The 23573-nt window shown below is 61.6% G+C and overlaps 1 protein-coding gene across 2 annotated transcripts; it reads right to left on the bottom strand.

Moving 5' to 3' along the window:
- Positions 1-301: 301 nt before the first annotated feature.
- On the bottom strand, positions 302-22184 carry DNMT3B (DNA methyltransferase 3 beta). Of its 2 annotated transcripts, XM_075166928.1 has the most exons (19): positions 21970-22184; positions 17743-17887; positions 16902-17011; positions 15490-15642; positions 14834-15025; positions 13104-13262; positions 12272-12379; positions 11074-11215; positions 10553-10681; positions 10046-10090; positions 9639-9718; positions 9226-9338; positions 8649-8832; positions 8333-8417; positions 7615-7760; positions 7368-7458; positions 6956-7104; positions 6233-6318; positions 302-3395 (listed from the first exon to the last, which is right to left on the bottom strand). In XM_075166928.1, the coding sequence occupies exons 1-19, from the start codon at positions 22072-22074 to the stop codon at positions 3254-3256; spliced, it is 2364 nt and encodes a 787-aa protein (XP_075023029.1). In that variant the 5' UTR covers positions 22075-22184; the 3' UTR covers positions 302-3253. The 2 variants fall into 2 exon arrangements, with proteins under 2 accessions (XP_075023029.1, XP_075023028.1); XM_075166927.1 differs by lacking the exon at positions 21970-22184 and having other exon boundaries at positions 17743-18141.
- Between the last annotated feature and the right edge of the window lie 1389 nt (positions 22185-23573).

Raw genomic sequence — 23573 nt, 5'->3', positions numbered from 1 at the left:
ACGGCCGGGCCGGCCGCCACGGTGTCACATGTCTGGTTTCCGTCGCCTCAGCGGGGCAAGGGGCGGCCCGGCTCACCTGTGAAACCCTGTCAAAGCCCTTCTTCTTCACAGAAATTCTCTGAATTTATCAAATAAGGACTGTCCGGTCATACAGAAATACTGATTTTTAATTAGACGGCGCTAAACGGTAAACTGTTGACATGGATCCCCTTTCCTTCCCACACGACAATCAGTAAAACTGCGTGGACAAGGCACAGTTTTGAGCTTTCGCACTCCCGATACAAAAAGCATATGAAATGTGTTCAACAAAACAATACGCTTCTTTTATTTTTAAAAGATTGTATAAAAACCCGCAAGACTTTCGACATCAAAAATCCTTAACCTAAAAAAATAGCACCAGGGAGAGTTAGAAACCTTTAAAAAGTATTAACAAGGCATTTCTGAAATCTACCTCTCCTTACAACATTTTATAAACACGTAATAAAAGGCAGCTCTTACAGGGAAAAATATTTCAAGGAAGACTTGTCTACTACAATTCTTATCAAGTAAGCTTAATGCCAAGAGAATTCTCATTCCTCTTTTATCTTTGTTTACTTCCCCCAAGTCCTTTTTTTCTCGTCTATTTATTTTTCTTTTGATCAGATAGGAAAGGATGTGAGATCTGGAATACGAAATCAGAGATGCCGTGGAGTGGAGGTTACGTGTCAGCCCAGTTTGGAAAAAAAACCCGCCAGAGGATCCCAAGGCAGAGGACGGCCGTCACCCCCGCGTCGGGCTCCATACAGGCACCGCGGCTGGGGTCGGGCGGAGGAATTAGTGTTGTGACTCGGGTCCAGGCTGGGCATAAGGATCAGGGGTTGCTGAGGGGTGCAACACCAGCCGGCGCGGCGGGGGCGATGCCAGGCTTCCCGAACACCTCCAGCACCCACAGAAGCTGCCCCGCCATCTTCCCGCTCAGGGGGCTGGTGACAAAGGTGGCGAGAGGGTGCTGCTTGTCCCCGAGCACTTGCCGAGCACGGCAGATGCCAGCAGTGAGGCGGAGCAGATGGCTTGGCTCTCTCCAGCCTGTTCTTAACTAAGGCGTGCGGCTCGGACACACGTCACTGAGAACGAACCCCTATGGGAAGACTTTGAAGAGTAACCTCCAGGCAGGACCAAGGAAAAAAAAGTCTTTAAACTACCTGGGCTTCCCTTCCTGCCCGTTCCCGAGTGCAGCCCTGGGTTGGAGATGGAGAGAAGATGGTCCTCAGAGCCTGGGGATGGGCGTGGGGTGGAAAGCTGCACACAAGAGTGGAAAATGGGAGGCTCCCTCCCCCAGGGAGGCTGCCGTCCTCCACCGGCCGTGAGGGGGGTGCAAGCGGGTCCCCGCGTGTCAGAGAGGTAGAAGGAGGCGGGAGAGAAGCTCTCATTTCCCACTGATGCTGTGAGACAGCCTGGCATCGGGCAAAGGGTTGGCCCAACACAAAACCAGTTTGCCCATGCCTAAGTTTGAGAAGGCACCCGGGTACCCTGCCAGACCCAGGCGACAGTTTGTAGTGAACAGCAGAGGTAGGGGAGGACAGAGGGACCGAGGGGGGAACGTCGCGAGTTGTTTCAGTGCATTGAAATGTGCATTGGAGTTAAGAGTCCCTGGGAGACGCGTGCCGGGACGGCAGCCCCGCGGCTACAGAAAACCTGGGGGAGACGGAGGGGCCCTGCTGCGCGCGCACCCGCATCGCCCCGGACGCTGGCCGTAGGAACAGCGCGCCCAGGACTTCAGGGACAGTGAGATAATCACTCCGGCAAAGTTAGGGAGTGGAGGAGGGCAATCAAAAGTGAGCACGGCGGCAGACGCAGGAGCTGCCAGTTTGGGGGTACGGCCCCGGGAGCCCCCCATGGCGCTGTCAGACCAGGCTGGGCACGTAACAAGCACCAGCAGCATCCCACCTCTGTGCACAAAGTCACGCACGGGGAGGTGGGCGCGCAGGGAAGGAGAGGTACAGCCGCTGCCTGCGGACCCCCGGGACCTGCCCCTGCCCCGCGCCCCCGCCCCAGCGGCAGTGCCTGCAGCAGGGGGACGCGCACAGCCCCCGGCCGCAGCAGCTTTCCCACCTCGCTGCCGCCGCGGGGTCAGCTCCCCCTGCCCACGGAGCAGCATTGGCGCGGGGCAAGGCCGGTGCTGCGCTCCTGGACCCTACAGCCCCGCAGCCCCGCGGGGGTCAGGTGGGATTTTCCCTGCAAGGAAGCCCCTGCACCACAGCTAACACACTGCCAATACTGCTCGGGTTCGTGACATTGTACGTGACATTTTAGGGGGCTGTATTTTGAAGACAACATTGACCACTACACTATCCTTCCTGCCGATGCACCACATTCATTTGGGAAATGAATGCTCAGAGAACATTTTCCTTTATGGACACTGGAGCCCAAATCCTCCATGCTCTGATTACTGTGTAAGCTTTCAAACCACTCAGCAGGATTTTAAAATGTAAGGAAAAGTTTTAGATGCTTTAAAAAGGAAGTAGTGAATATTTGTAAACTACAGCCAAACATATAAAACAATATTTCTTTAGTTCTAGCTAGAAAAGTAATTCTATCACCTCACAGTTCAGTTTCAGCTACATTCAGGTCTAGGAATCTCCACATTCTTATGTAATGCCTTAAAGCAGCAATAGACGTTAAACAACAAAATTAAAGTTTATCAAAAAAGTCTTAAAAATAAAAATAAAAAAGATTTGGTTTCTGTATCCTGCATGTTCAGTGTATGTAACCTGACCAGGGTCCCTTACACCTGCTGCTACAGTTTGGGGATTTTTGGCAGTTGCTTCAAGAGAGGTTTTGTTTGTTTAGGAAAAGCAATAATTCGCTATAGTTCAAGTTTGTCTGCAGCACCCCGGCAGCTGCCTCCACACTCACTGCTCAGCAAGTTGTGACTTTCCAGCTCTAGGCTAAAACGGAATATTTAATGCTCTGGAGGAGACTTCTCATCTCATCAGTTATGCATAGAGCTTCCTGCGCTGGGTAATTAAAGCTCTTTTGTCCATCATTTTCTACGTATCACTGCCGTTAGTCCCTTTAGAGAAAAGTTACCCTGCCAGGTTCTTTGGTTAAAGACATTTCCTCAGCTCTCCCTGCGGGGCCAGGCTGCCTTCCCGCAGCACGTGGCCGGGGAGGGATGGTGCCGTGGCAGAGTCCGGCGGCTGTGCCCATCCCTCTCCCGCCACGGCAGCGGAGCTGTGCATCTTTACCAGAGAGACGAGGGACGCTCGGCTTGCTATTCACAGGCAAAGTAATCCTTGAGCGGGGAAAAGAGGTGCCGGATGACGGGGACGCTCCACGATCTCCCCAGCAGCTTCTGGCGGGCCCCGCGGCCGATGTTGGAGACGTCCGTGTAGTGGAGGGGGAAGCCGAAGATCCTGCGGAGCAGAGGCAGAAGCGGGGGGTGAGGCTTGGCGGCTGCCCCGCTCCCCCAGCGCCCAGGACACGGCGTCCCTCTGCCCTATCCCCGCGTCCAGCCCGCCGCTGCCTCGGGCCCCAGCCCGTCTAACAGTCTCGCTCGGCAGAAGCTTCTCACGGCTCACAGCCGGCGCTCCCCGCCAGCTCTCCGATTTTCTCGCCCAGAGCAGCAGGGAAGACGTGTCGCTTTCCACCCGAAGCCCCGAGAGCATTCGGCAGGGGCGGCGCAGTCGTTCCTGCTCTGCCCAGTGCCAGCCGCAGACTCGCCCCAGGGCAGCAGCAGGCAACGGCAGGAGGGGCCACGTCTCCCACCGCCCCGCTCCCGCGGACACAGGGAGCCTGACAAATCATCCCGCGCGTACCAGTGCAAGCTTAACTGCCCCGTACGACTTAACCCGCCTGCAGAGAGGGACCAAGTGCCCAGAGCCAGCTGCGGACTCGGGATGCGACCCGTCCGGCGGAGTCAAGCCAGGCATGAAGGAGCCCCGCGCTGCACCTGCTGGCCCGCGGAAATCTATACGTGGCAAGTATGCGCACACGCCTCCCGCCCCGGACGTGCCTGCGGGCAGAGAACGGCGAGCTGCCCCGGCTGCGGGGGCTCACAGCACCAGTGCATTTACAGACACTGAGGACAGCCAAAATTAACCACCAGCAATGCTAAAATTTTCTATTACGGCCCTGGAGTCCACTAAGCTGCTAAGGTGCACTGATATTCGCTGTACTGGAACACTGGTGCCCCGGGTGAGCCGAAAGATGGACAAGAGACGTTGATGTACACCCTGATAAGTGGACAGGACAGCAGCAGCCCTGGGCTGCCACTATCATCTCAGGTTTTGAGTCTTACTGAAATTAAGAGACAGTTTCTCATAGCCAGGACACGGTACGGGGCTCTCGTCTTACCGAAGTGCCCTGACATGTAGCCCGTCAGGTGAAACACAGCGAGTGTGCTCTGCTTTCCTGAGGTATGGAGAGGTGTGTTCATCCCACCGACGGCCTCTCCTACAGCCACCATGGCTTTCCTACCGAAATACCAGTCACCTCCACAGATTGCCTGCCTCAAAGCTGGCGCAGAAGTGTCAGACACCGGAGCGTGGCTGCTCCAGGCAGTTGTCGGAGGGAGCAGAAGCGCTATCGTCCCGTGAGCTGCAGCAGGGTCCCAGCCCACCACCTCCACCAGCACACCCAGCAGCCGATGCCCTTGGGAACACACCCCAGCAGAGCTCACATTTCCCAGCTGAAGGGAGATGCTGGCAGCGATTAAGACCCCCGCACGCTGGCTCCATTTTAAAATTGGATTAGGAAAATAAAAGAAAAACCAAAACAGAAGAGCCACCAATAATCTCTCAGCCGGGAATCAGCACTAGCACTGAATACTGGGGAGTGAAAAGCAAACACTAAATATCTAAAGACAATAGAAAATTCCTCCTCCCAGCTCTGCGTCTCAGGTCCTTCTGCAGCCTCTCCGGCTTGGCCGAGGTCAGCGGATCACTCTCCGAGTACCCGCCAAGTTGTCAGAGGCCATTTGCCATAAACTCAGAGCTCCTGCCCGCCCCAGCGCAGGCCAGACCAGAGCAGCTCCTCCCGGGGCGGGCGCAGGAGCCCTCTTCCCCCGGGCAGCTCCCTTCCTGAGCCACCCGGAGAGGTAATAAGCTTCAGGAGTCTCCTATGGGAAGGGCACTCGGCTCCCCAGCATGGACAGAGCCCTGTACACCCGAAACAGTATCGCCATCCTTGCTCGTTAGCCGTTCCTATAAGGGCTGGGCAGTGCCAACCCACCTCCCCCAGTGCCCTCGGTAGCTTTTCCTGGTAGCGCTTTCGGAGGAGCCCCGTGCCCGTGCCATCCTGCCTGCCGCTGCTCAGCAAGGCACCTCTGCAAGCATCGCCCCGGGCTATTTCACGGAGATCGCTCTGAGTCACCGCGCCGGGCGCTTCCGCCTCCTTACAACCAGACGAAAGTTCAAGTGCCATTTAAACGGCATGACACGACAAAGGCTCGGTAATTGCTATTTCACTTCCAAATACCTACATGCCTCTAGCTCAGCTTTAATTAGTTTTAACTCCAACAAATATTGGCAATTTAAATATAAACAAGCAAAAATATTTTAAACCAGTCCGTGTTTATTGGCTGAGGCTTTGGCAGTTTTTGTTGCTAGAATCATTTGGTGTGCAGGACTGGTAGTAATTTGATTTTACTCTACTCCAAGTCCTTCTGTTGTGTTTTGCTGTGAATTTTGGGGTGCTACGAGGTGTGAACAAAGTTTGGAGGAGCGCAGTCGTGCTTTGCTGCAGCAGCAGCAGCCGCCTGCCATGGCGTGAGCTTCCCTGCACCGCTGCACCAGGCTGAGCGGCCCCGGCCAAGGCAGCTGCTCAGGTTCATCTCCAGCAAACGCCTGCACGGCACCGACTGGGGCACGGGGCTGCCACACAGCACCCCCACATCAGCCTGGGTCTTAAACAAAGGCTGGTGCACATGTGCATCCCCAAGCTAGACGCACCACGCAGCATCCTGTGCAAGCCCTGCACCACGCAGCATCCTGTGCAAGCCCTATCGCTCTTCCCTCCGCAGGCTTCAGGTCCGGGAGAGGAGGACCTGAGGACGCTGCTACACTTTTCCCAGTCTCACCGTTGGTCATTAACAAGCGCATTATCGTGTGCACATCACCACAGGGAAACTGCACCGTACGGGAGCTTTTTGGCTCCCAGGAGCTGCGCTTAGGGTCGAGGAGGAAAGAACCACCACAGAAGCACCACAAAACACAACTACAGCGAGAGGTTCAAAATGACAGCAAACGATTACCTGTTCATCCCCGGAAGGTTGCCCCAGAAATAGCGTGCTCGGTGGGCAGCAGATATCTTGATAGCATCAATCATAACCGGGTTACACTGCAGGCCACGAGAGGGGGAAAAATAAAAGTTAGAGGAGGTGTGGGCTCAGCCCTCTCCTGCACGGGAAGCCCTTCCCCGCTGCACTGCAGGGACTTCAAAGTCTTCAGCGAATCCTCCTAGGGATGTAGCCCCAACAAACCCTTGTTCCACACCAGAGCACGGTCCGGTCGGCCACGCGGGCTCCCACGCCATAGCCATGGCCAGCAGCTAATGAAAATCACAGCGTGTTCAGTGCTGATTTCTCTGGGCCAGGATCAGGACTGTCAGCCTTCCACGGGGCTTTTACACACGTGGGTTCCTGCTGATGCACAGCCCGTCTTGGCTACCACAGAGTTAAAAATCCTTTCCAGTCCCTGACCTCCCTCTCCCTAGAAATAACAGGCATTGCTCTGAACAGATGCTTTCTGCAAGGCTGGCCAGAGAACGAGTGCTCGGGGTTAACCTGCCGAAAGCCAGAGGGGATCCAGAGCCAAGACTAAAAGTTGATTCCTGGCGCGTGCATCAGGCAGGGGGTTTTCCAGCGTCGGGGCCATACGAAACCACAGCCAAACCCTGACAGCCTCGGCACACCTTGCGCAGCCCAGCAAGTGTCTCCTGCTCCGACACCTTTCCGGAAGCTGGCGGCAATCCCTACCTCCAGAAACCGAGAAATGTCCCTCTTGTCGTTGACCCTCATGGCCACCACGTTCTCGAACATCCAGAAGAAGGGGCGCTCCTCTCCCGCCTTGGGACGGGCGTAGTTGAGCAGGTGGTAAAATTCGAAGAACAGCCTCCCGGTTCCTTCTACAAGGGAGAGAGCCGGAGCGGCAGGTTGGGACCAGCTGCGGCACGGGGGGCACGGGTCCAGGGGGCCCGGCTGCCCCCCCCACCACGACTGGCATGGAGACAGCCTGTGCTTTGCAGGTGCCACCCCACGGTTTGCAGCTCAGAGGGGAGCCACCACCAACGCAGACTGGGGCTGAACCACTTCCCTGGACTTTAAGGTGGCTCCGCACCCCAGGAACACCCCGGGGGTACCCAGCCCTGCAGAGGCAAAGCAGCCTTACCATACAGCCCCTTCCTGGCCGGATTGACAAGGGAGAGGTCGTTACAGGGGCTTCCACCGATCACCAGGTCAAAGGGACCCCACTCCTCGATCTAGAGCGAACAGACAGACTCAGATAGGAGACGCCACGAAAGCAGGTCTCTCCTCCCCGGCAGGGCAGGGGGCAAGGCCATCCCGGGGCTGGCGGGGTGAGACCCACGCGGCCAAGGAGCCACGTTCCCCAGCCCTCCCACGGAAGCGGTGCTCACGTTTCTCTTGGTTATGTTCCTGACGTCGTGCACATAGGTGATGTTGCCCTCATGCCGCATGGTGCCCACAGCAATGGGGTCTTCGCAGATCTCTGAAGCGATGTACTTCTCCACTTGGATGCCCAAGTCCTTCAGCACCAGGTACCCTGCCAAGGGACAGAGGTCTGAGGTTGCACTGCTCTCTTTAGTCTCGCAGTCTCCTTCGTCAGCACAGAAGCTCGATGTGGCCACTCTTGCGTGTCCTAGGTGGGTGCAGTCACACAGGACTTCTAGATGAGCAAACTATTTTTTTGACCCATTCCTCCAGGCAGGTTTGCTCCCAGAAAGCAGAACTCCAGAGCTGAGTGAACCGAGTCAAACCAGTTGCCCTCAGGCACTCCTTCCCCAGAGGCCAGGTTACCAGCACTCCCACAGCTCTTTCTTCTCAGGGAAACCAGCCACCCGAGACGGCACTCGGTGCAGCAGGAACCTGTCAGCAAAATTCCCATGCCCTCCCTCCATCCCTCCATCCCTCCCCCCTCCACAGCCCTGTCCAGCAGGAAGGGGAGCCCCTGCCCTCATCCCCTTCTGATGGGGATCCCCCTGCCCCTCATCCCCTTCTCCTCACCAAGGTGTCAGAGACAGGTTTGAGGCCATGAATCTATTCATCCCTGGCACCCAGTGCTGCAAGGGTCACGCACCAAGCGACCGCCAGGACGGTGCTCCTCCAGTGCCTCACCTGTTGCTATGCCATCAAATAAAGAGAGCACTCGAATAGGTCTCCTCTTCGCTGGTGGCACCGTTGGGTAGATTTTGGGTGCAGCCTGCAATGAAAGGACAGCAATGAAGCCCCAGCTCGGGGCAGTGCTGCGATGAGGCCAAACCTTGGCTCTACAGGCATCGCCTCCACCTTCAGGGGAGCATCTGTGGGGCCGAGAGCCTCGGAGAGGGTGGACGAGTGAGACCAAGGCAGAGGGCCGAGGAATTTTGAGCTGTTCGCCTGCCCTCTGCAGCCCTCTCCCCCAACGCTGGGCTCGCCCGCCAGCAGCCCTTACGTATTCCTGTCCCTTGTCGCTGGTGAAGAAGTCCTGCAGGCGGGTGTTCCAGTCCTGCCGGCGCTGCAGCACCCCGTAGCTCCTTTGGGGCTGGCACATGTAGCAGTTCCAGGGCTCCTGCTCTTTTGCCTTGGCCGACGTCCCTCGCCCCACCAGCACCTCCAGACACTCCACACAGAAGCACCTGCCCAAACCACAACAGCTCGTGCCCGTCACCTCCAGAAACCCCTCTGGGTCACCCCAGCCTCTCCTGCAGTCTCCCCTGCCACGCAGCGGAGCCCCCGCCCTGTTTTGCAGGATGCTTTTTCAGGCAGTACCCCGGTTTTTAGGGCTGCTAAGACAAGCTGGTGACCCAGGCGTGGGTAAAGCTCCTGCCGTCCTCCCCAGGGCTTATTCAGGTGCAGACTGGCTCAGCGGGGACGGGTGGGCTGTGCTGGGATGTGCTGTGTGGCAGCCAGCTGGGCGCCAGCACAGCACCCTGCCCAGGCTCACGCACGACCCTGCTTCCCTGCGGCTCCCCAGGAGCAACGCTGGGAGCTCAGCCCAAGGAGCAGAGACGGGGACGCGCGGGGCCCACCTGCAGCAGCTGGCGTTGCTGCAGAGCAGCAGCTCCTTGCCTTCGCAGCAGACGGTGCAGTAGGACTGGTAGCCGTCTTCATCGTACATGTAGAAGAGCTCCAGGAATCTATCCTAGCGAAAGGACAGCCAGGAGGAGAGGAGGACAGAGGATGAGGATCCGTGCTCAGAGTGTGAACAGAGAACGCAGCTTCGCTCCGTCCCTGGGGCGCGGTGAGAGCTCAGAGATGCACACCCTCGGTGCTTCAAGCGGAGAGAACACGCCGAGGGACAGCCCCGTGGTGGACGCGGCGCGGCCAGGATCTGGCCCAGGCACCCCTCCTGTCCCAGCAGCGCTGGCTGCAGCGGGGCTGGACTCTGCACCGCATCCTCCGGCCCCAGGCTCCCGCTCAGCCCCGGCACGGCAGCGCTTACCCTGCACGTCTGGCAGAGGCCCCCCTCGAACAGCGGGTGGAAGGTGGCCGGGTTCCTCCTCCCGCAGGACAAACAGCTGTCTGTGTGACAGAGAGAGCTCCGCTCACCCCGGGGCAGGAGCCCCGTGCAGCAGTGCAGACCCCGCGCCTCCGCCCCGCCGCGGGTGCAGAGGCTGGAGCCCCTCGTCCGGACCGCGTGCAGGTCCTGCGGCTCCCCGGGAACAGGCCCCAGATCTGCACAGCAGTCTGCTCCCCTCAACACAAAGCGAGGCCCAGCCAGCTGCAGTCACCGCGCTTTCCCGCTTTCCACACGGTTAAAAAGGGGCCCGCGATCTTTGCCCAGTGCTGCCTGCGAGCACCTGCATCAGCCCCACACCTCCTCCCAAGCGAGACAGGGCAATCAATTACCTTCAAGACTCCCACTGTTGTTTGTAACTTCGGAAACCATTTGCTCTTTATAAAATTAAAAAAAAAAAGAGATTTATCATTCCTTATGCAACAAACTTTAAATGCACTCTACTTACAGATGCCTTATTTCTTGCATTAAAACCACTCCAGCCTTGCTGATCATTGCACAGAGAAGGCAAGCCACGGCCGTGTTAGAAATTCTGGTGCAAAACCCACGTCCTTTCACTGCTGGAGATATTAGAGCTAGAGCTCGAAGTAGCAACACACAGATCACTTCCAAGCTGAGCAATTAATGCAGCCCAGCTCGCGGTGCCGTGCCTTGCAGTTGGGTTTGCTGGTGCCTTGTAAGGCACAAGTGAGCAACATGAGACCACAAAATCTTTTGCCTTCAGAAACCAAGCTCATGGCCCCCGGGAAGAGCCGAGCCCTTTCCCAGAGAGGTTTCCCAGTGCTTTTCAGGAAGCACGGCCCAGGCCATGCCGCTCCCCAGCTCTCGCTGCCGGTTACCTCGGGTCTGGTCCTCTTCCACTCGCTGCTCCTTGCTGTTGTTGCAGGGGTTGGTCTTCAGCCTCTTGGTGGGGGGACACTGCTCGAGGGACAGCACCTCCTCCGTCCCGTTCCTCAGGGCCCCGTTCTCTGCAGGGGAAAGGCGGCTCCCTGGGCTCCAGCCTCCGGCCCCGGGAGCTCCCCAGGGCACCAGGGGACACCTCCTGGTGTCCCCTGCCAGGTCCCACCCCCGCCAGAAGCAGAGCCCCTCCTGACCACCCAGGCTCCCCACGCACGGCTCGGGGCTCAGACAGGTCGCTGGCTTCCAGGAGCAATGGCTCTGAGGGCGCTTTACTCTGGCTTTTTGCAATGCTGCTGCGGGGGACTCCAGTGAGGAGCGAGGAGCCCCAGGGCCACCTCGGGACCGGGCCAGCATGGCCATGACCAGGGCGAGCAGGCTCAGCCGGGGCCGACCGCCACGGCTGGGCACCGGTGGCTGCTGCCCACGCCAGCCCCATGCCCAGCTCGTGCCACCACCTCACCTGAGGCTTTGGGTGGTCGCAGCCCCTTGAGGCCCAAGGGTTTGAAGCCGGTGAGCGCCCAGTCGATCATGGGCTTCAGCTGCTCCTCCAGGGACTCCCCGGGGGCGGCTGCAAACGTCTTCCCCGACCGGCTCCGGGCGACCTGCCCAGAGAGGAGGGACGGCGTGGGCCAGGGTGACCGGGGCTGGTCCCCAGCCAGGGAGCAGCCCGGCTGCAGCGTGCATGGCCCACATGCCTGCCGGGGCTGCGGTCCCAGGCCCCCTCCCCACCACGCACACTCGTGCGCAGGGCTCGGCGTCCCCAGCACAGCGGCAGCTGCCGGATTCCGGCACTGGGTGTGCCCTCGGCCGCGCTCCTGTGCCTCCCCTCCCTGCAGTGAGCCCGTCCGTCCTCCACCAGCCCCAGTCTAGCGGGGAGCCAGGACAGCCCAGCCCCAGCTCTCGCCCAGACTCTGCTCCCCGGCAAGGAACAGGAAGCAAAGAAAAGGCTGAAGAGGTGCCTGTGGGTTTGCAGCACCGTAACCCAGAGCATGATGCATCCCCTGGATGGGGATCAGACCCACGGGGTGCTCAGGGCCAGCCCCGACTGCAGAGGGCATCCGGCATCAGCCCAGGACACCTCCGGCCAGTGTGATGCTGCCTTGCAACCGCGGTGCTGCCGCACCTCAGAGCCCCGGAGGGAGCCTGGCCCCAGGGGTTTCTGGAGCAGCGAGACCCTGGAGCAGCAGCAGCTACTGCTGAATCCTCCGGGATAAGCAGAGTTTGTCCCCATGGCTGCATTTGGAAATAGTCCCAGCAGAGAAAGGAGGGGTTTCCTACAGACATCTGTCCACAGTGCCCCAGCAGATGGGGGAAATGATTAATTCTAGACTGTGGCAGGAGCTCCCTCACTGATCCCTCTCAAGGTGATTCGCAGGCATTACCCGGAGCCACCCCCAGCTGCAAAGCAGAGCGATGTCCCGGGGCAGAGCCGGGAAGCCCCGGCCCAAGCACCTCCCCACACACTGCCCGAGCTCAGCCCGGGCTGAGCAGACTCCCAGCTTCCCGGCTGGGGCATCTCCTCCTGCCCCCGCGAAGCGTTTCCTTCGCTCAGCTGCATCAGCCATCCCGTCTCTCCCTGCGTCCCACTGCCCCCCCCAGGGCCCGGCCGCTTCACTTGGCACCTTATCCATCCAACCCCAGCTCTGCTCCGCGGTTACCTCCAGGGCATGGTATATGGCTCGTCGGTAGGAGACCAGCTTATTAAACGTGGAAGAATTGAAATGCTGCCTAAAGGCCATCAGTCCCACCAGCTTGTCTGCAGAAACCTGGGAGAGAGCACCAAAAGTTTACCAGCGGGCACGGGCATGCCTCGCTTCGGCCACGTCCCCGCGGCACTGTGCCCCCCCCCCGCAGACCCGGCCCTGCAGCGCAGCGGTTCCCAGCTCGGCTCTCACACCGCAGCCGAGGGCGCTGGGCTGTGGCCGTGCCGCGCTGCCGGGACTTTGTCTGGACTGTGCAGTCGCGCAAGGAAGCCCAGCGTCAGCTTTGCAGAGAGCAACAAGCGGCAGAGGGAGGAGGGCAGAGGCGGCAGCATCACACTCGCAACAAGGACGGGTGTTTTGCACCCTCTGCTGGCACCGCACCTCTGCCGGCACGGCACGGGCACGCGGCACAGCGCTTCCCTCCCGCCTGCAGCCCAGGGGAGACGGGGCTCCGGGAGGGCATCCCAGGCAGGGAGCAACGGGGGCAGCCCTAGAGACCAGGGCTGGGACAAAACCCTGCGAAGGGGCCGGGCAGACGTCCCCATTGCTGGATCCTGCCACCACCAACCTACGGTGGCCAGTCATTAGTTATCGACACTAGAGCCACGAGAGCATGCCAGAGCCCGACTACGCTGAATGCCGGGGTCCCTGCCCGGGGGGGCTGCAGCTGGGCACGCACACAGCCCCGAGGCAGCCCCAGGAATGGGACAGACGGCAGAAATGTGCAGGGGAGGGGATTTCAGCCTGGGCGAAGCCGGGCACAGGCAGGGGCAGGCAGCGGGCTTACCTCGGAGAACTTCCCATCTCCGAACCACTGCACCCACCGCATGCCCGAGACAGCCTGGCGCTTGGCTGTGGCTCTGTAGGAGACGACGATCGCAGGCCACCAGGAGAAACCTTTGATCTTTCCCCAGACGAGCTCCCCAATTCCAAATTCCTTCCCATCCTGAAAGCAAAAGAGGTCAAGAGACAAGACATCAGCCAAAAGCACAAACTCCCCATTCTATCTGAGCAGCCGCGCAGGAGAGCCCCGGAGCGTAGGGGAACGGCCACGGAGCACCCCGCGGAGCTGCTCCGCCACGTGTGTCACTCACTGGAGCCAAGCCACACGCGTGGACCTCTGAGCAATGATCTACAAAAGCTGCACCCTGCTCCCTCAAAAAAATGGCAGAACACATCCCCGGCAGCGCTGGCTCCCAGCCCTGCACCTCGCAGGAGCACGGCGGGAAGGTCTGCGCGTTGCCAGCCCCACGCCAAGCCCGGCGCCTGGCACGCACAGCGCGGTGCGTGCTCCGTCCTGCACAGCCCTCCTGGCACCGGCGCCCCGTGCATGCCCACTCCTGCCTGCCCTCCCGGGGTCTCTGCAAACACCGGGAAGCCTTTTCCTGCCCTCACACAAACCAGCAGCAAGGAAGCTCCGGCTGTCACAGAAGGGCTTGCAGCAGCCCCGGTGATGGGAATGGGCAAGAAGGCAGGCGGGCAGCAGCTGCAGGGAGCGTAGACGGGCTCTCCTGATCCCCTCGCCCACCGCAGCCACATTTGTCTGGGAGAACGTGGCTCACTGCACGCTGCTGCCGAGCCACGAGGCATGGCCCAGGCCGAGGGACGCGGGAAGCATGGCAGGGGATGCTACGTGTCCTTGTGGGCTCCCTGAGCAGACGAGGTTGCCCCTTGGCACAGGGAAACCCCCTTCAACGGGGCTCACAGCTCAGTTCGTCCGGCTGCACCCCAGGGAGAGGGCACCCACCCTCCTCTTGCTCCCACAGAGAGCAGGAAACGGGGCAGAGCAAAAACAGAGAGAAGAAAAAGAAGAGCTGGGAAGTTTGGCGTGACCATGCCAAGGGCCTCCAACAGGCAGCCTGACGGGGGCCATGCCGGCTCGGTGCTGTGCCCGGGGAGGCACCTCGCGCAGGAGCAGAGTCACCTCCGCCTGCAGAGCCCTCCTTCCCAGCTTTGTTCTGCAATTAGGCACCTAATTATGCAGCAAGATGCAATTGCCCAATTCCTGCAAGTCTCGGGCCCTGCCCTGACGCCCGCAGGCACTGAATCACGCTCCTCTGCAGCTCCAGCAGCTTCGCTCCTCTCCAGCATCCCCCGACAGAAACATTTTCCCCACACGCAACTGCCTGTCCCGGCGGGGCAGGGCACGGCTGCCCGCCCGGCGTGTGCCGCGCACGCGTCTCTCGGGGGCCCTTGGAGGCTTTGCGGCCCCACGTGTGGCTCAGGCGGCGGCTCGGCGGGGCTGGTCCCCGCAGGCTGCCCCGCTGCAGCACGGTGCCCCGGAGCGGCACCGCCCCCGCCGCCCTGCCGCTGCCCGACGGATGGGGACAGCCCGGCACCGTCGCGCCCTGGACACCCAGGGGAGGGCAGGCAGGGAAGAGGAGGCAGAAGCAGCAGTGAGGTTTCCAGAGGGTCCCCTCGCCCGCAGGCTTGGGAGAAGCCAGGAAGCTTGTCCTCGCCCCGCGCCGCCCCAGGCGCAGGACCTCAGTGCAGGAGCAGAGTTTGGCCCCTGCGTACCTGGTACTCCAGCGCCATCCCCGCGTCTCTGCTCTCCGGCTCCTCGGCCCCCAGCTCGGCGGAGCCATTCTGGCCCTCCTGGGAGCTGCTGCCGGAGAGCGTGCTGCTGCTCTGGGACGAGTCCCGGGAGTCCTCCTCTGTCAGGTCGATGGTGGTCACCGGGATGGACGCGGCCGGGCGCCGCTTGGAGCTCTGCGCAGCGGAGGGAGCGGAGCGTGAGTGCGGCAGGAAGGCGGGGAGAGGGGCAAGGCAGAGCAGAGACCTGCCCCATGTCACCCCCACCCCTCAGCCGGGGATCGGAGAGCGGAGCGGGGGAGCCAGGGAGCGGGGGCACCACCACAGCCGGGAACGGAGGGGAGGGCCCAGGCCTGGGGCGTCTGAGGGAGAACTGCTCTGCTTTTACTTGCAAGACACAGAAAACAGTGCACCACTTGCTCTCTCCCCTTTTCCTCTCCCCAGTTCACCCCAGGGTGTTCAAAGCACCCAGTTCGTAGCAGGGGCAAGCAACAGTGCACACACACCCACTTCACAGGGGAAACTGAGGCACGGAGAGGCTGCAACATGCCTGAAGGCACTTGGCCAGGGCACAGCAGAAGTGCAGGTCTCCGGAGCCCCAGGGAAGCCTAAGGAAGCCCTGGCCCCACGCAGACCCTCACCCGCAGGGGAGCTGGCAGGTCCCTGAGAGTCTCCACGCTGTTTGTTTCCTTGATCTTCATCTCGTGCCGGGTCTGCCCCGCCTGGAAGATGAGGCGGACGGGGGGCTTCTGCCTGAGGCTGCTCTCCCAACCGGCGCTGCCCCGGGGCCGCACCTGCAACCAGAACAGAGACGTGCCGTGGCACGGACGCCTTCCCCACGCCAGCAGCACGCGGGGACAGGGACAGCCCGTGCTCCTCGGGGCTGGGCACCAGCGGCACCGGAGCCCGGGGATGGGGGCACGGGGAAGGCAAGAGGAGCACAGACGGCTGCGGGAGGCACCTCGGGCTGAGCCCCCTGGTGCGACCGTGCACTTCACAGCATCTCTGCTGGGCTGCACAGCCGTGCTCGGGAGCACCCGTTGCTGCAGCCCCCAGCATCCTGCACTGGGAGCAGCGGCCCACCAGCAGCTGCTTACATCAACTTTTGTTTCCAGCTGCCGCGTGCATCCTCGACTATACCCTCCTATGCCCTCCCTCCTCGCAGCTACGGCCACGGCGGTGTGACCGAGAGCAGCGGGAGCCAGCAGCCGGGAGGACCGGCCGCCGGGAGAGCCGCGGGCCCCCGCAGAGCAGCCGTCCCGGGCACAGCACCCCGCTCACACACGCGTGGGTGCTCTCACACAGGCTCCCTCCCACAGCCCGGCCCTGCAGAGGCACCCAGGCAGCCTTTCCCCTGCGGTTTCAGCGGCCGCAGTTTACAAACAGTCTAACCCAGGCATGTTTCCTGCATCCGGCATAACAGAGTTTCAAAATGAAATGAGATTTTGCAAGTGAAGAGCCTCTGAACCCGACGTAGTGGGAAAGCAGAATTTTTACCCCAGTTGGATTTATGGCTCTTTCTTTTGGAAGCTGCCTCGTCACAGGCAGATCTCCAACCTTGGGGTTTTATTTCAAAGTCAAAACAATAAAGCCAGAAGGCAAAAATGCTTCCAGACCCTGGAGGTTTGTCAACCTAGTCAACAAAAGGAGGGGGGGGCAAAACTGGGATCCAGCCCCAAAGCAGCTAAAAGCAGGCCACCCTGAGAGTGGGAGACACGAGATGCTTCGGTCCATCAATACGGCCAAGACTCTTTAAAGAAAATATCAGCATAATAATTATTAGACTGCTGCAACACGGAGTGGGCATCGCTGCATCACGCACCACACCCTCCTGCTGCTGCTGACATAATGTAAATCAGGAATTTAAAAATGAAAACAAAAATCATGCTTGCAAATGAATATTGCATCTGCCATTGGGCTGTTCCCCCGGCACCGAGCACGAGAGCTGCCCCGGAGGGGAGCAGGCGAGGGTCCCGGGCACCAGCTGCCCCCGCAGACAGCCCACAAAGCCCCTGGGCAGCAAGGTCTTCGGGCAGCCTTGGTGAGCACTTACCTCCTGTGCCCCGGCGAGAGCGAGCGGCCAGGACAGCTCCTCCTTGGAGAGGTCTCCCTTGCTCACCCTCTTGTTGTTCTTCAGGGACGGCAGCCCCAGGCCCCCGGCATCTGCGCAGGGACAAGGCAGAGCAGCCTCAGGCTCCGCGAGCCGTCCTGGCCATGCCCCCGCACGCCTCCGCCCGCGACTGCTCCGAGCAGCAAGGCGTGATTTGAAGAGACCGAAACCTCATCTTGGAGAAATGTGGCCGAGAGCGGAATTCAAGCGGTGTCCCCAAGGCCCCCCATCACAGTACTGCTGACACCGGCAGTCCCAGATCACCCACCTGCCCCCAAAACTGGGAGGGAGACTCCAATAGCAAGTGTGGGGACCTTCTTATGTACTTCTTTGCTCCTGAAAGCTCAGAGGCATAAGGACGCCATACGCCTGCTATTCAGGGCTTGTCACCAGTTCATTTAAAGCAGGACCTCGTGAACCCAAGAGGTGGGATTTGGGGACCATGACCAGAGCATCCCAGGAGCTGTGATGCAGCCCTCAGGCGGGTGGGGGCTCCCCACCTCCCTCGCTCCCGGGGGGTTAAACCACCAAGGGGCAGAGCCAGCACCCCAGCGTGGCACCCGTTTCCACAACCGCTGCTGTCACCATGGCCTGGACGTGCCGCCAGAAAGCAGAAACCCAGCGGAGTCACAGAGGGACCCCGGCCACGGCCGTGATGCTGCAGCCCCCGGCAAGCCCTCGGGATGGCGGCAGGGGAGATCCCTGGCCCTGTGCATCCCTGCACATCCCAGGCACGGCGCATCCCGGGCACGGCGCATCCTGGGCACGGCGCAGCGAGACTCACCCGGAGCGCTGGGCTTCCCATTCGCCTCCAGAACAAGGGCGGATGTGTCGTTAGCGGGATCGGTGCAGTCCCCGTTGATGAGGATCAGCTCTGCCCTGCAGTCCGCCTCATCCCGGCCGTGGCTCTTGTCCTTTTTCATGGTCGCCTGTGGAAGCCAGAGTGGAAAGGAAATTTAGCCGTGCAGAAAGCCCCAGGGAAGGCAAAGCGGACAGCGTAAGCTCTTCAAGCCAGCCACAACTTCTCACGCCCTTAGCAAGGGGGTCTGACTGGAGACACATCTGGAGTGGTACCGGCAGCTAACGGGCACCTGGACAACACCTCCCCACAAATGCGGTGGCCCTGAAGATCCACCAGCTCCAGTGAACGGAGGCCCCCATTCCCGGGGGCCAACCCGCTTGTCCTTAGGGAAGCACCGAGGCTTTTCTCCAGGGCTGCGCTGGCCCAGCCCCGCCATCCGAACGCCGTGGAGCGCTCCTGGGCTCGGTGCTGCCCAGCTCCAGCTCTGCCGGAGCAGTCCCGGCTGCGGCTCCAGACCCTATCCGGAGGGGAGCTGTGCTTCCCAGCCACCCTGCAGAAACCAGGGGACATCCCACCGCCCCGGGCACCAGCCTCACTCTGCTCCGGCTGCCCAGCACGCCCAGCACGCCCAGCACGCCCAGCACACCCAGCGGTGGGTGGGCCGTTACAGCAGCAGCGGGACACGGCAGACAGCTCGCCATGGGGGGCAAAGTCCTGGTGCCTGCAGTGAGTTAAACTCCCCCAAAGGGAGAAAATCCTCCTGCCCCCTGGCCTCGGCTCCGCCGCCCCAGGGCAAAGGGGCAGGGCAGGGGCCTGCGCCGGCAGCACTCACACACCACCCCCCCTGCCCCGGGGGCCGGGGGAAGCCAGTGCCAGCGTCCCCCCGCCCCGGGAGCTGCTGCTGCGCAGATAAAGCCCAGCCGGGCGTCCCCCTGGGAGAGGTGGGGCGTGCCTCGCCTGCACCCAGATGCCTCTGCCTTCCCTCGGGTGCCCTCCCTGGATCCTGTTTTCGGAAGTGGAAGCTCCCAGGCTCTCCCAGAGGCACCCGGGACTACGCGAACGAAGCTGCCTCATTGCTGGGCTATGGATCTGTGCTGCAACTTGCCCCTTCGCCAGCACAGTCATTTTAGGAGCACGTAACTCAGCTCAACGAGCTAAGGCGCAAGCAGGGCTTTACCCACCTAAGGCCCTGTTAGGAAGCAAAAGCAACCCCCCCGCCAGCCTCAAAGAGACCCCAAGCTCCAGCCCCGCCGCCCCCTCTCCGGCGCTCTCGCTCAGCATCGCCTCCAACTGCTTCCCTAACAATTGAGATTTCTGCTTTGAGATCATCTGTCAGCACCTCTGACAAACAAAGACCAGTCGGGGTTTGATGTTTCGGATGCCGAGGGCAGCGTTAAAACCCTGGTAACATCCAAACACAAAGAAAAACAGGTGTCCAGCACCCACCTCCGCAGGCAGAGCCCCCGGGTGCAGGTCCTGCCTCCCCCCACAGACACGTCTCCTCAACAAAGGGATGAGGAGAGGAATGGCACCAGAGGGAGTCTAAAGCTGCGTAACCCCCTACAGCTGTGTGCAGAAATCCCACTGCTGCAGCACATCTGCTCCCAGACCCGGCGAACAATTCCTGGGAGCTGCCCAGACTCGCTGGGCTGCCCCCGGCTGCCCCCGGCCCAGGCGGCCGGTCCCGCACGCCGGCCCCGCACACACCGGCCCCGGATGCTCTTGGATGCAGCAACACGTCCCGGTGCAGCACAGCCGGGTCAGCTCCTCCAGGGTCTGTTCCCCCTCCCCAGCCTCTGATGCTGCAGAATGGCAGCGATCATAGCCAGCAGTGATGCTGCCACAAAAAATAGCAAATTTCACAAAAAAATAGTGAATCTCACAAAAAATAGCAAACCTCCCTCAGGAATCCACACAGCGAGGTGTGAGAGGATACGCTGCTCTCTTAGCGTGAGGGCGACCCAGAGGAGAGGCTGGGGACAGGGAGATGGGGCAGCGCGAGGCTGTTAAGAACCAGGGAGGACAGGAGCAGGCACGGCCACCTCCCGGCCCTGCAAAACATCTGCACCCTCAAAACCCCGCCGGGACCTTCAGAGGACCTTCGCATACGGTCCTTCGTCAGGAGCCTGTTTGGGAGCCTCAGACGGGAGCCTGAGCCCAGGAGGTTCAAACTTGCACCTCAGAGTGGCTTTTCCTTTCTCAGCCCCGGGGGCTGCCCAGTGCCCGGCACGGCCAGCCCGCAGCAGGCGATCGGGCGAGCGCGTCCCTGCCAGCCCTGCGCTGGGGAGGGGACACAGCGGCCGGGTCTCTCATCTCACCCCACGGGAAGGGCAGCCCTGCCAGCTGCTCTGCGGGACGTGCAGCCAGGACTGAGCAGCCGATGTGCCAAGCTCAGCTTTGCCGAGTGCTCAGGGAACTCCAACATCGTCTTTGTTCCAATTATAAAGTGGGAAAAAAGAGTTCACGTTGGAAGCAACCGCTCCCCGGCAGAGATGGAGACCCCCACACCAGGGCTCTGCCGGACCGCGGGACCCAGCCGCAGGCACCGGTGAAAGTGCAGGCATTTCAGCTCAGCGGGTGCAGGCAGGGCCTGCAGCGTACGTGCAGGAGCAAGCAGTGCATATGCAGGAGCATACTTGCTCCGTGCACTTCTCCAGCTGCACCACCTGAGATCATTCCAGAACATCCCGTCACCATCCTCTGACACGCAAGCGGGAAAGGGAACATCACACCACGACCCGAACTGCAAAGCTCCTTAAACTCTTGCTTCCCCAAAAACCTACGCCGAGGCAGCAGGACTGCCGTTCCCATCCCTTCTCCTGTTGCTGCTGCCTTTGCACCAAGCAATGAAGCCGCACACTCGAGACCGCCCTGCCTGCTGAAGAGGGCCGTCCGGCCCGCCGCCCATCAGCTGCCGAGGATCTCCCGCAGGAGCCACCGTCCTCGCAAGTCTCACCACCTCCTGCTCGGGAGGAAGGCTCAGCCCTTTGTCCTCGCCTCCCCTCGCAGAAACGCACACCAACATGTGCACACAGGGCATTACGAAAATAATAAGAAACAGAGCACTCCCCTCACATGTTCTGTCTCACGGGAGGAGGAGAAAAACAGCACCGCAGTGTTTGCATTGCTTAACGCACTGCAAACATACAGGCATGCACTACAGCCATACGCTTCGTACAAGAACCCACGAAGAATAAAATAATGCAGAATTCCGGCTCCGATGCTCGAAGCTCCCCGAGAGACTGGCGCGAGCAGCAGCCCCGACACTGCCTGGTGACCAGGACGTGCCCTGCAGCGATACCCCACCGAGACAATGAACCCGCTGACTCCGGATCCCGCCCTAGTTTTGCAATACCAGTTTCTTTAAGGTTTGCCAAACTGGTTAAAGACCATGCCACAATATTAACTGCTTAGAGAGACTCCCGGTCCCTGCCCGGCCGAGCTCGCCAGCTGCCCCGGCACGGGCAGAGCGGGCAGAGCGGGCAGAGCGGCCGCGCTCACCTGCGAGGCGTCGCGGCAGGGCTGTGCCTCCGGACCCCGCTGCCCTCGGTCCAGGGCTGCTCCCCCAGCCTGGCTCGGCGGGTTTCAGTTTTCCTTCTTGAGAAAACAGTGGCCCTTATCAGGTGCGTTTCCCCAGTAGGTGGAGAGATTGCAGGGGAGACAGCCGGACTTTGCCTCCAGACAGGGGCATGCATATCAAAAGGCTGGAGGGAAGCGTTTTACATGATGGCTGGGATGGCAGCCATCACCCAAGCCCTGTTTGAATAACAAAAAGAAATAAAGGACCCCGATGGCCGGGGCTCGCTCCCTCCAGCCTGGCTCCTGCGGAGGGCTCTGGGCTATCGCGCACACAAATGGCCTTTAACTCTCCCCAAACTGAACATTTCCCTCTAATCCTGGGAAGAAAAGGGTTGCTGGGTTGGCAGTTTAGTAAGAAAGGGAGCCCATTTTGGCAGATCTGCTCATTAAGAAGGGCAGGCTCTCCCCTCCCCTGCCCGTTTCCTGTGCCTGGCCCCTCTCCGGCTCTCGCCGCGCTCCCGCGCTCCGGCACTTCCCTCCATTTTCCCCCCGTTTCCTCTCCTGCCCCCCTGCCCCGCTCCGCTCCCCCGCCGGACCGCAGCAGCCCTTTGCGGCCACCCCCAGGCTCCAGCATGTCGCCCGCTGCCTTTCAGCAAAGCTCGGTTGAAAGAAAAGAAACAAAAAACAAACCGGCCCCTCCTCTCCCAGTGAAGACCAGGCCTGAGAAGTCTCCTGGGCAGCCACCATCACAGCCAGCCGCTGCTCCAGCCGCTCTAGGCTCTTTACCATGCTCATCTCGGTCACGTCCCGCTGAGATGAGCCACGCTGGCTCTCCCGAGCCCCCTGCCCAGGGACGTGCCCGGCGTGGAGCAGGCTCCCGGGCCGGTGCCTGCGGGCAGGGCTGGGGGCTGCGGGGCTCTGCCGTCGTGCAGGTGGGTCTCGCTCAGCGGCGGCAGGTCCTCCGTCCGGAGCGGCTACTGCTTCATCTTTCCCCTGCACAAGAGGACATAAAGCGATGAGAATGACACCTCACCGTCCCCAATCCCCCCGCCTGGCCCCGTACAGCGGGGCTCAAGCCTCCAGTCCTCCCCACAGCCGGGGGCTGGGACACCCCGGCTCATTCCCCCTCATTTCGTTAGAAATTAGGAAACTGGAGACAGAGGCAGACAAGGCAAGTCCTGGTGCAGGGGCAGCACGTTTCAGCCCCCTTGCTCCTTCTCCGTCCCCCTTCCCGAGGGAGGTCGGTGCAGCACCAGCGAGAGCCCCAGGACCAGCGCTCGCCCCCGGCGTCCACCCGCTGCTCCCCTCTCCCGGGCTCCTGGGACTTGTGCCCTCGTTGGGGCCACTCCGGAGTTCGTTTCTTTCTCCGATGCTCTCCCTCCCCACCGGAGCTTCTCCCCGGGCTCGGGAGGAGGAGAACGCCGGCAGAGCTCCCCCGGGTCGGTACCTGCCGGCTGGGCCGGTGCCTGGCAGCTGAGCGCGCCCCGGCTCCGGCCGCCCCCTCCCCTCCGTCCCCAGCCCCGGGGAGACTTCACGCCCGAGGCGCCGGCCGGGAGCTGCTTTCCTGCGAACAGAGAAAAAGCAAGATGCGCTGACAGATCCCTGACCCCAGAACCGAAAACAAAGGTGTTCGGCGCCGGCAGCGCTGCCGCCGCATCCCGGGCTCCCGGAAGCCCTCCCCGTGCCCCCCTGCCTGGGGGCGGCGCTGCCCGGGGCCCGCCGAGCCACGGGCAGGGTGACCCCAGCCCTCCCCACACCCTCCCCACACCCTCCCCGCCCCGGAGCCATCGCTTGCCGTCGCACCGACGGGAACCCGAGGCTCCGAGGGTTTGCCGTGCCCCCGCCCCGCCTCCCCGGCCCGGCCCGGCATCGCCGGGGCGCAGGGGGTCCCCAGCACCCGGCCCGACCCCGCCGTGACAGCCCCGGGACGCGGCCCCGGGATACGCGGCCGCGGCGCCTCCGCGGGAAACTCCGAAAAGTTGCGACGGGAGCCGGAGGGGCGGGCGGCATCGGGGAGCCCTGCCCGGGGCTGCGGGCGCACCGAGCCCCCAAAACCTGCCCGGGGGCCGAGCGCCGGCAACAAGTGGCGGCGGGGCCCGCCGCCCCCTCCGCCCGCTGCCCTGAGCCCCCGGGGCGGAGCGCCGCGACTCCCCGGGAACCGAGCGCGGGGCCGCCCGATCGGCCGGGGCCGGGGCGCTCCGGTGCGCCCGGTGCCGCGTCCCCGCCCGCCCCATTGTCCCCCGCCGCCGCCGCGCACAACAAAGCCGCGCACGAGGATGCGCCGCGGCTCCGGC

Source organism: Calonectris borealis, chromosome 17, assembly GCF_964195595.1.
Source record: "Calonectris borealis chromosome 17, bCalBor7.hap1.2, whole genome shotgun sequence".
Lineage (NCBI taxonomy): Eukaryota > Metazoa > Chordata > Aves > Procellariiformes > Procellariidae > Calonectris > Calonectris borealis.
This window is presented reverse-complemented; position numbering and strand designations above follow the sequence as displayed.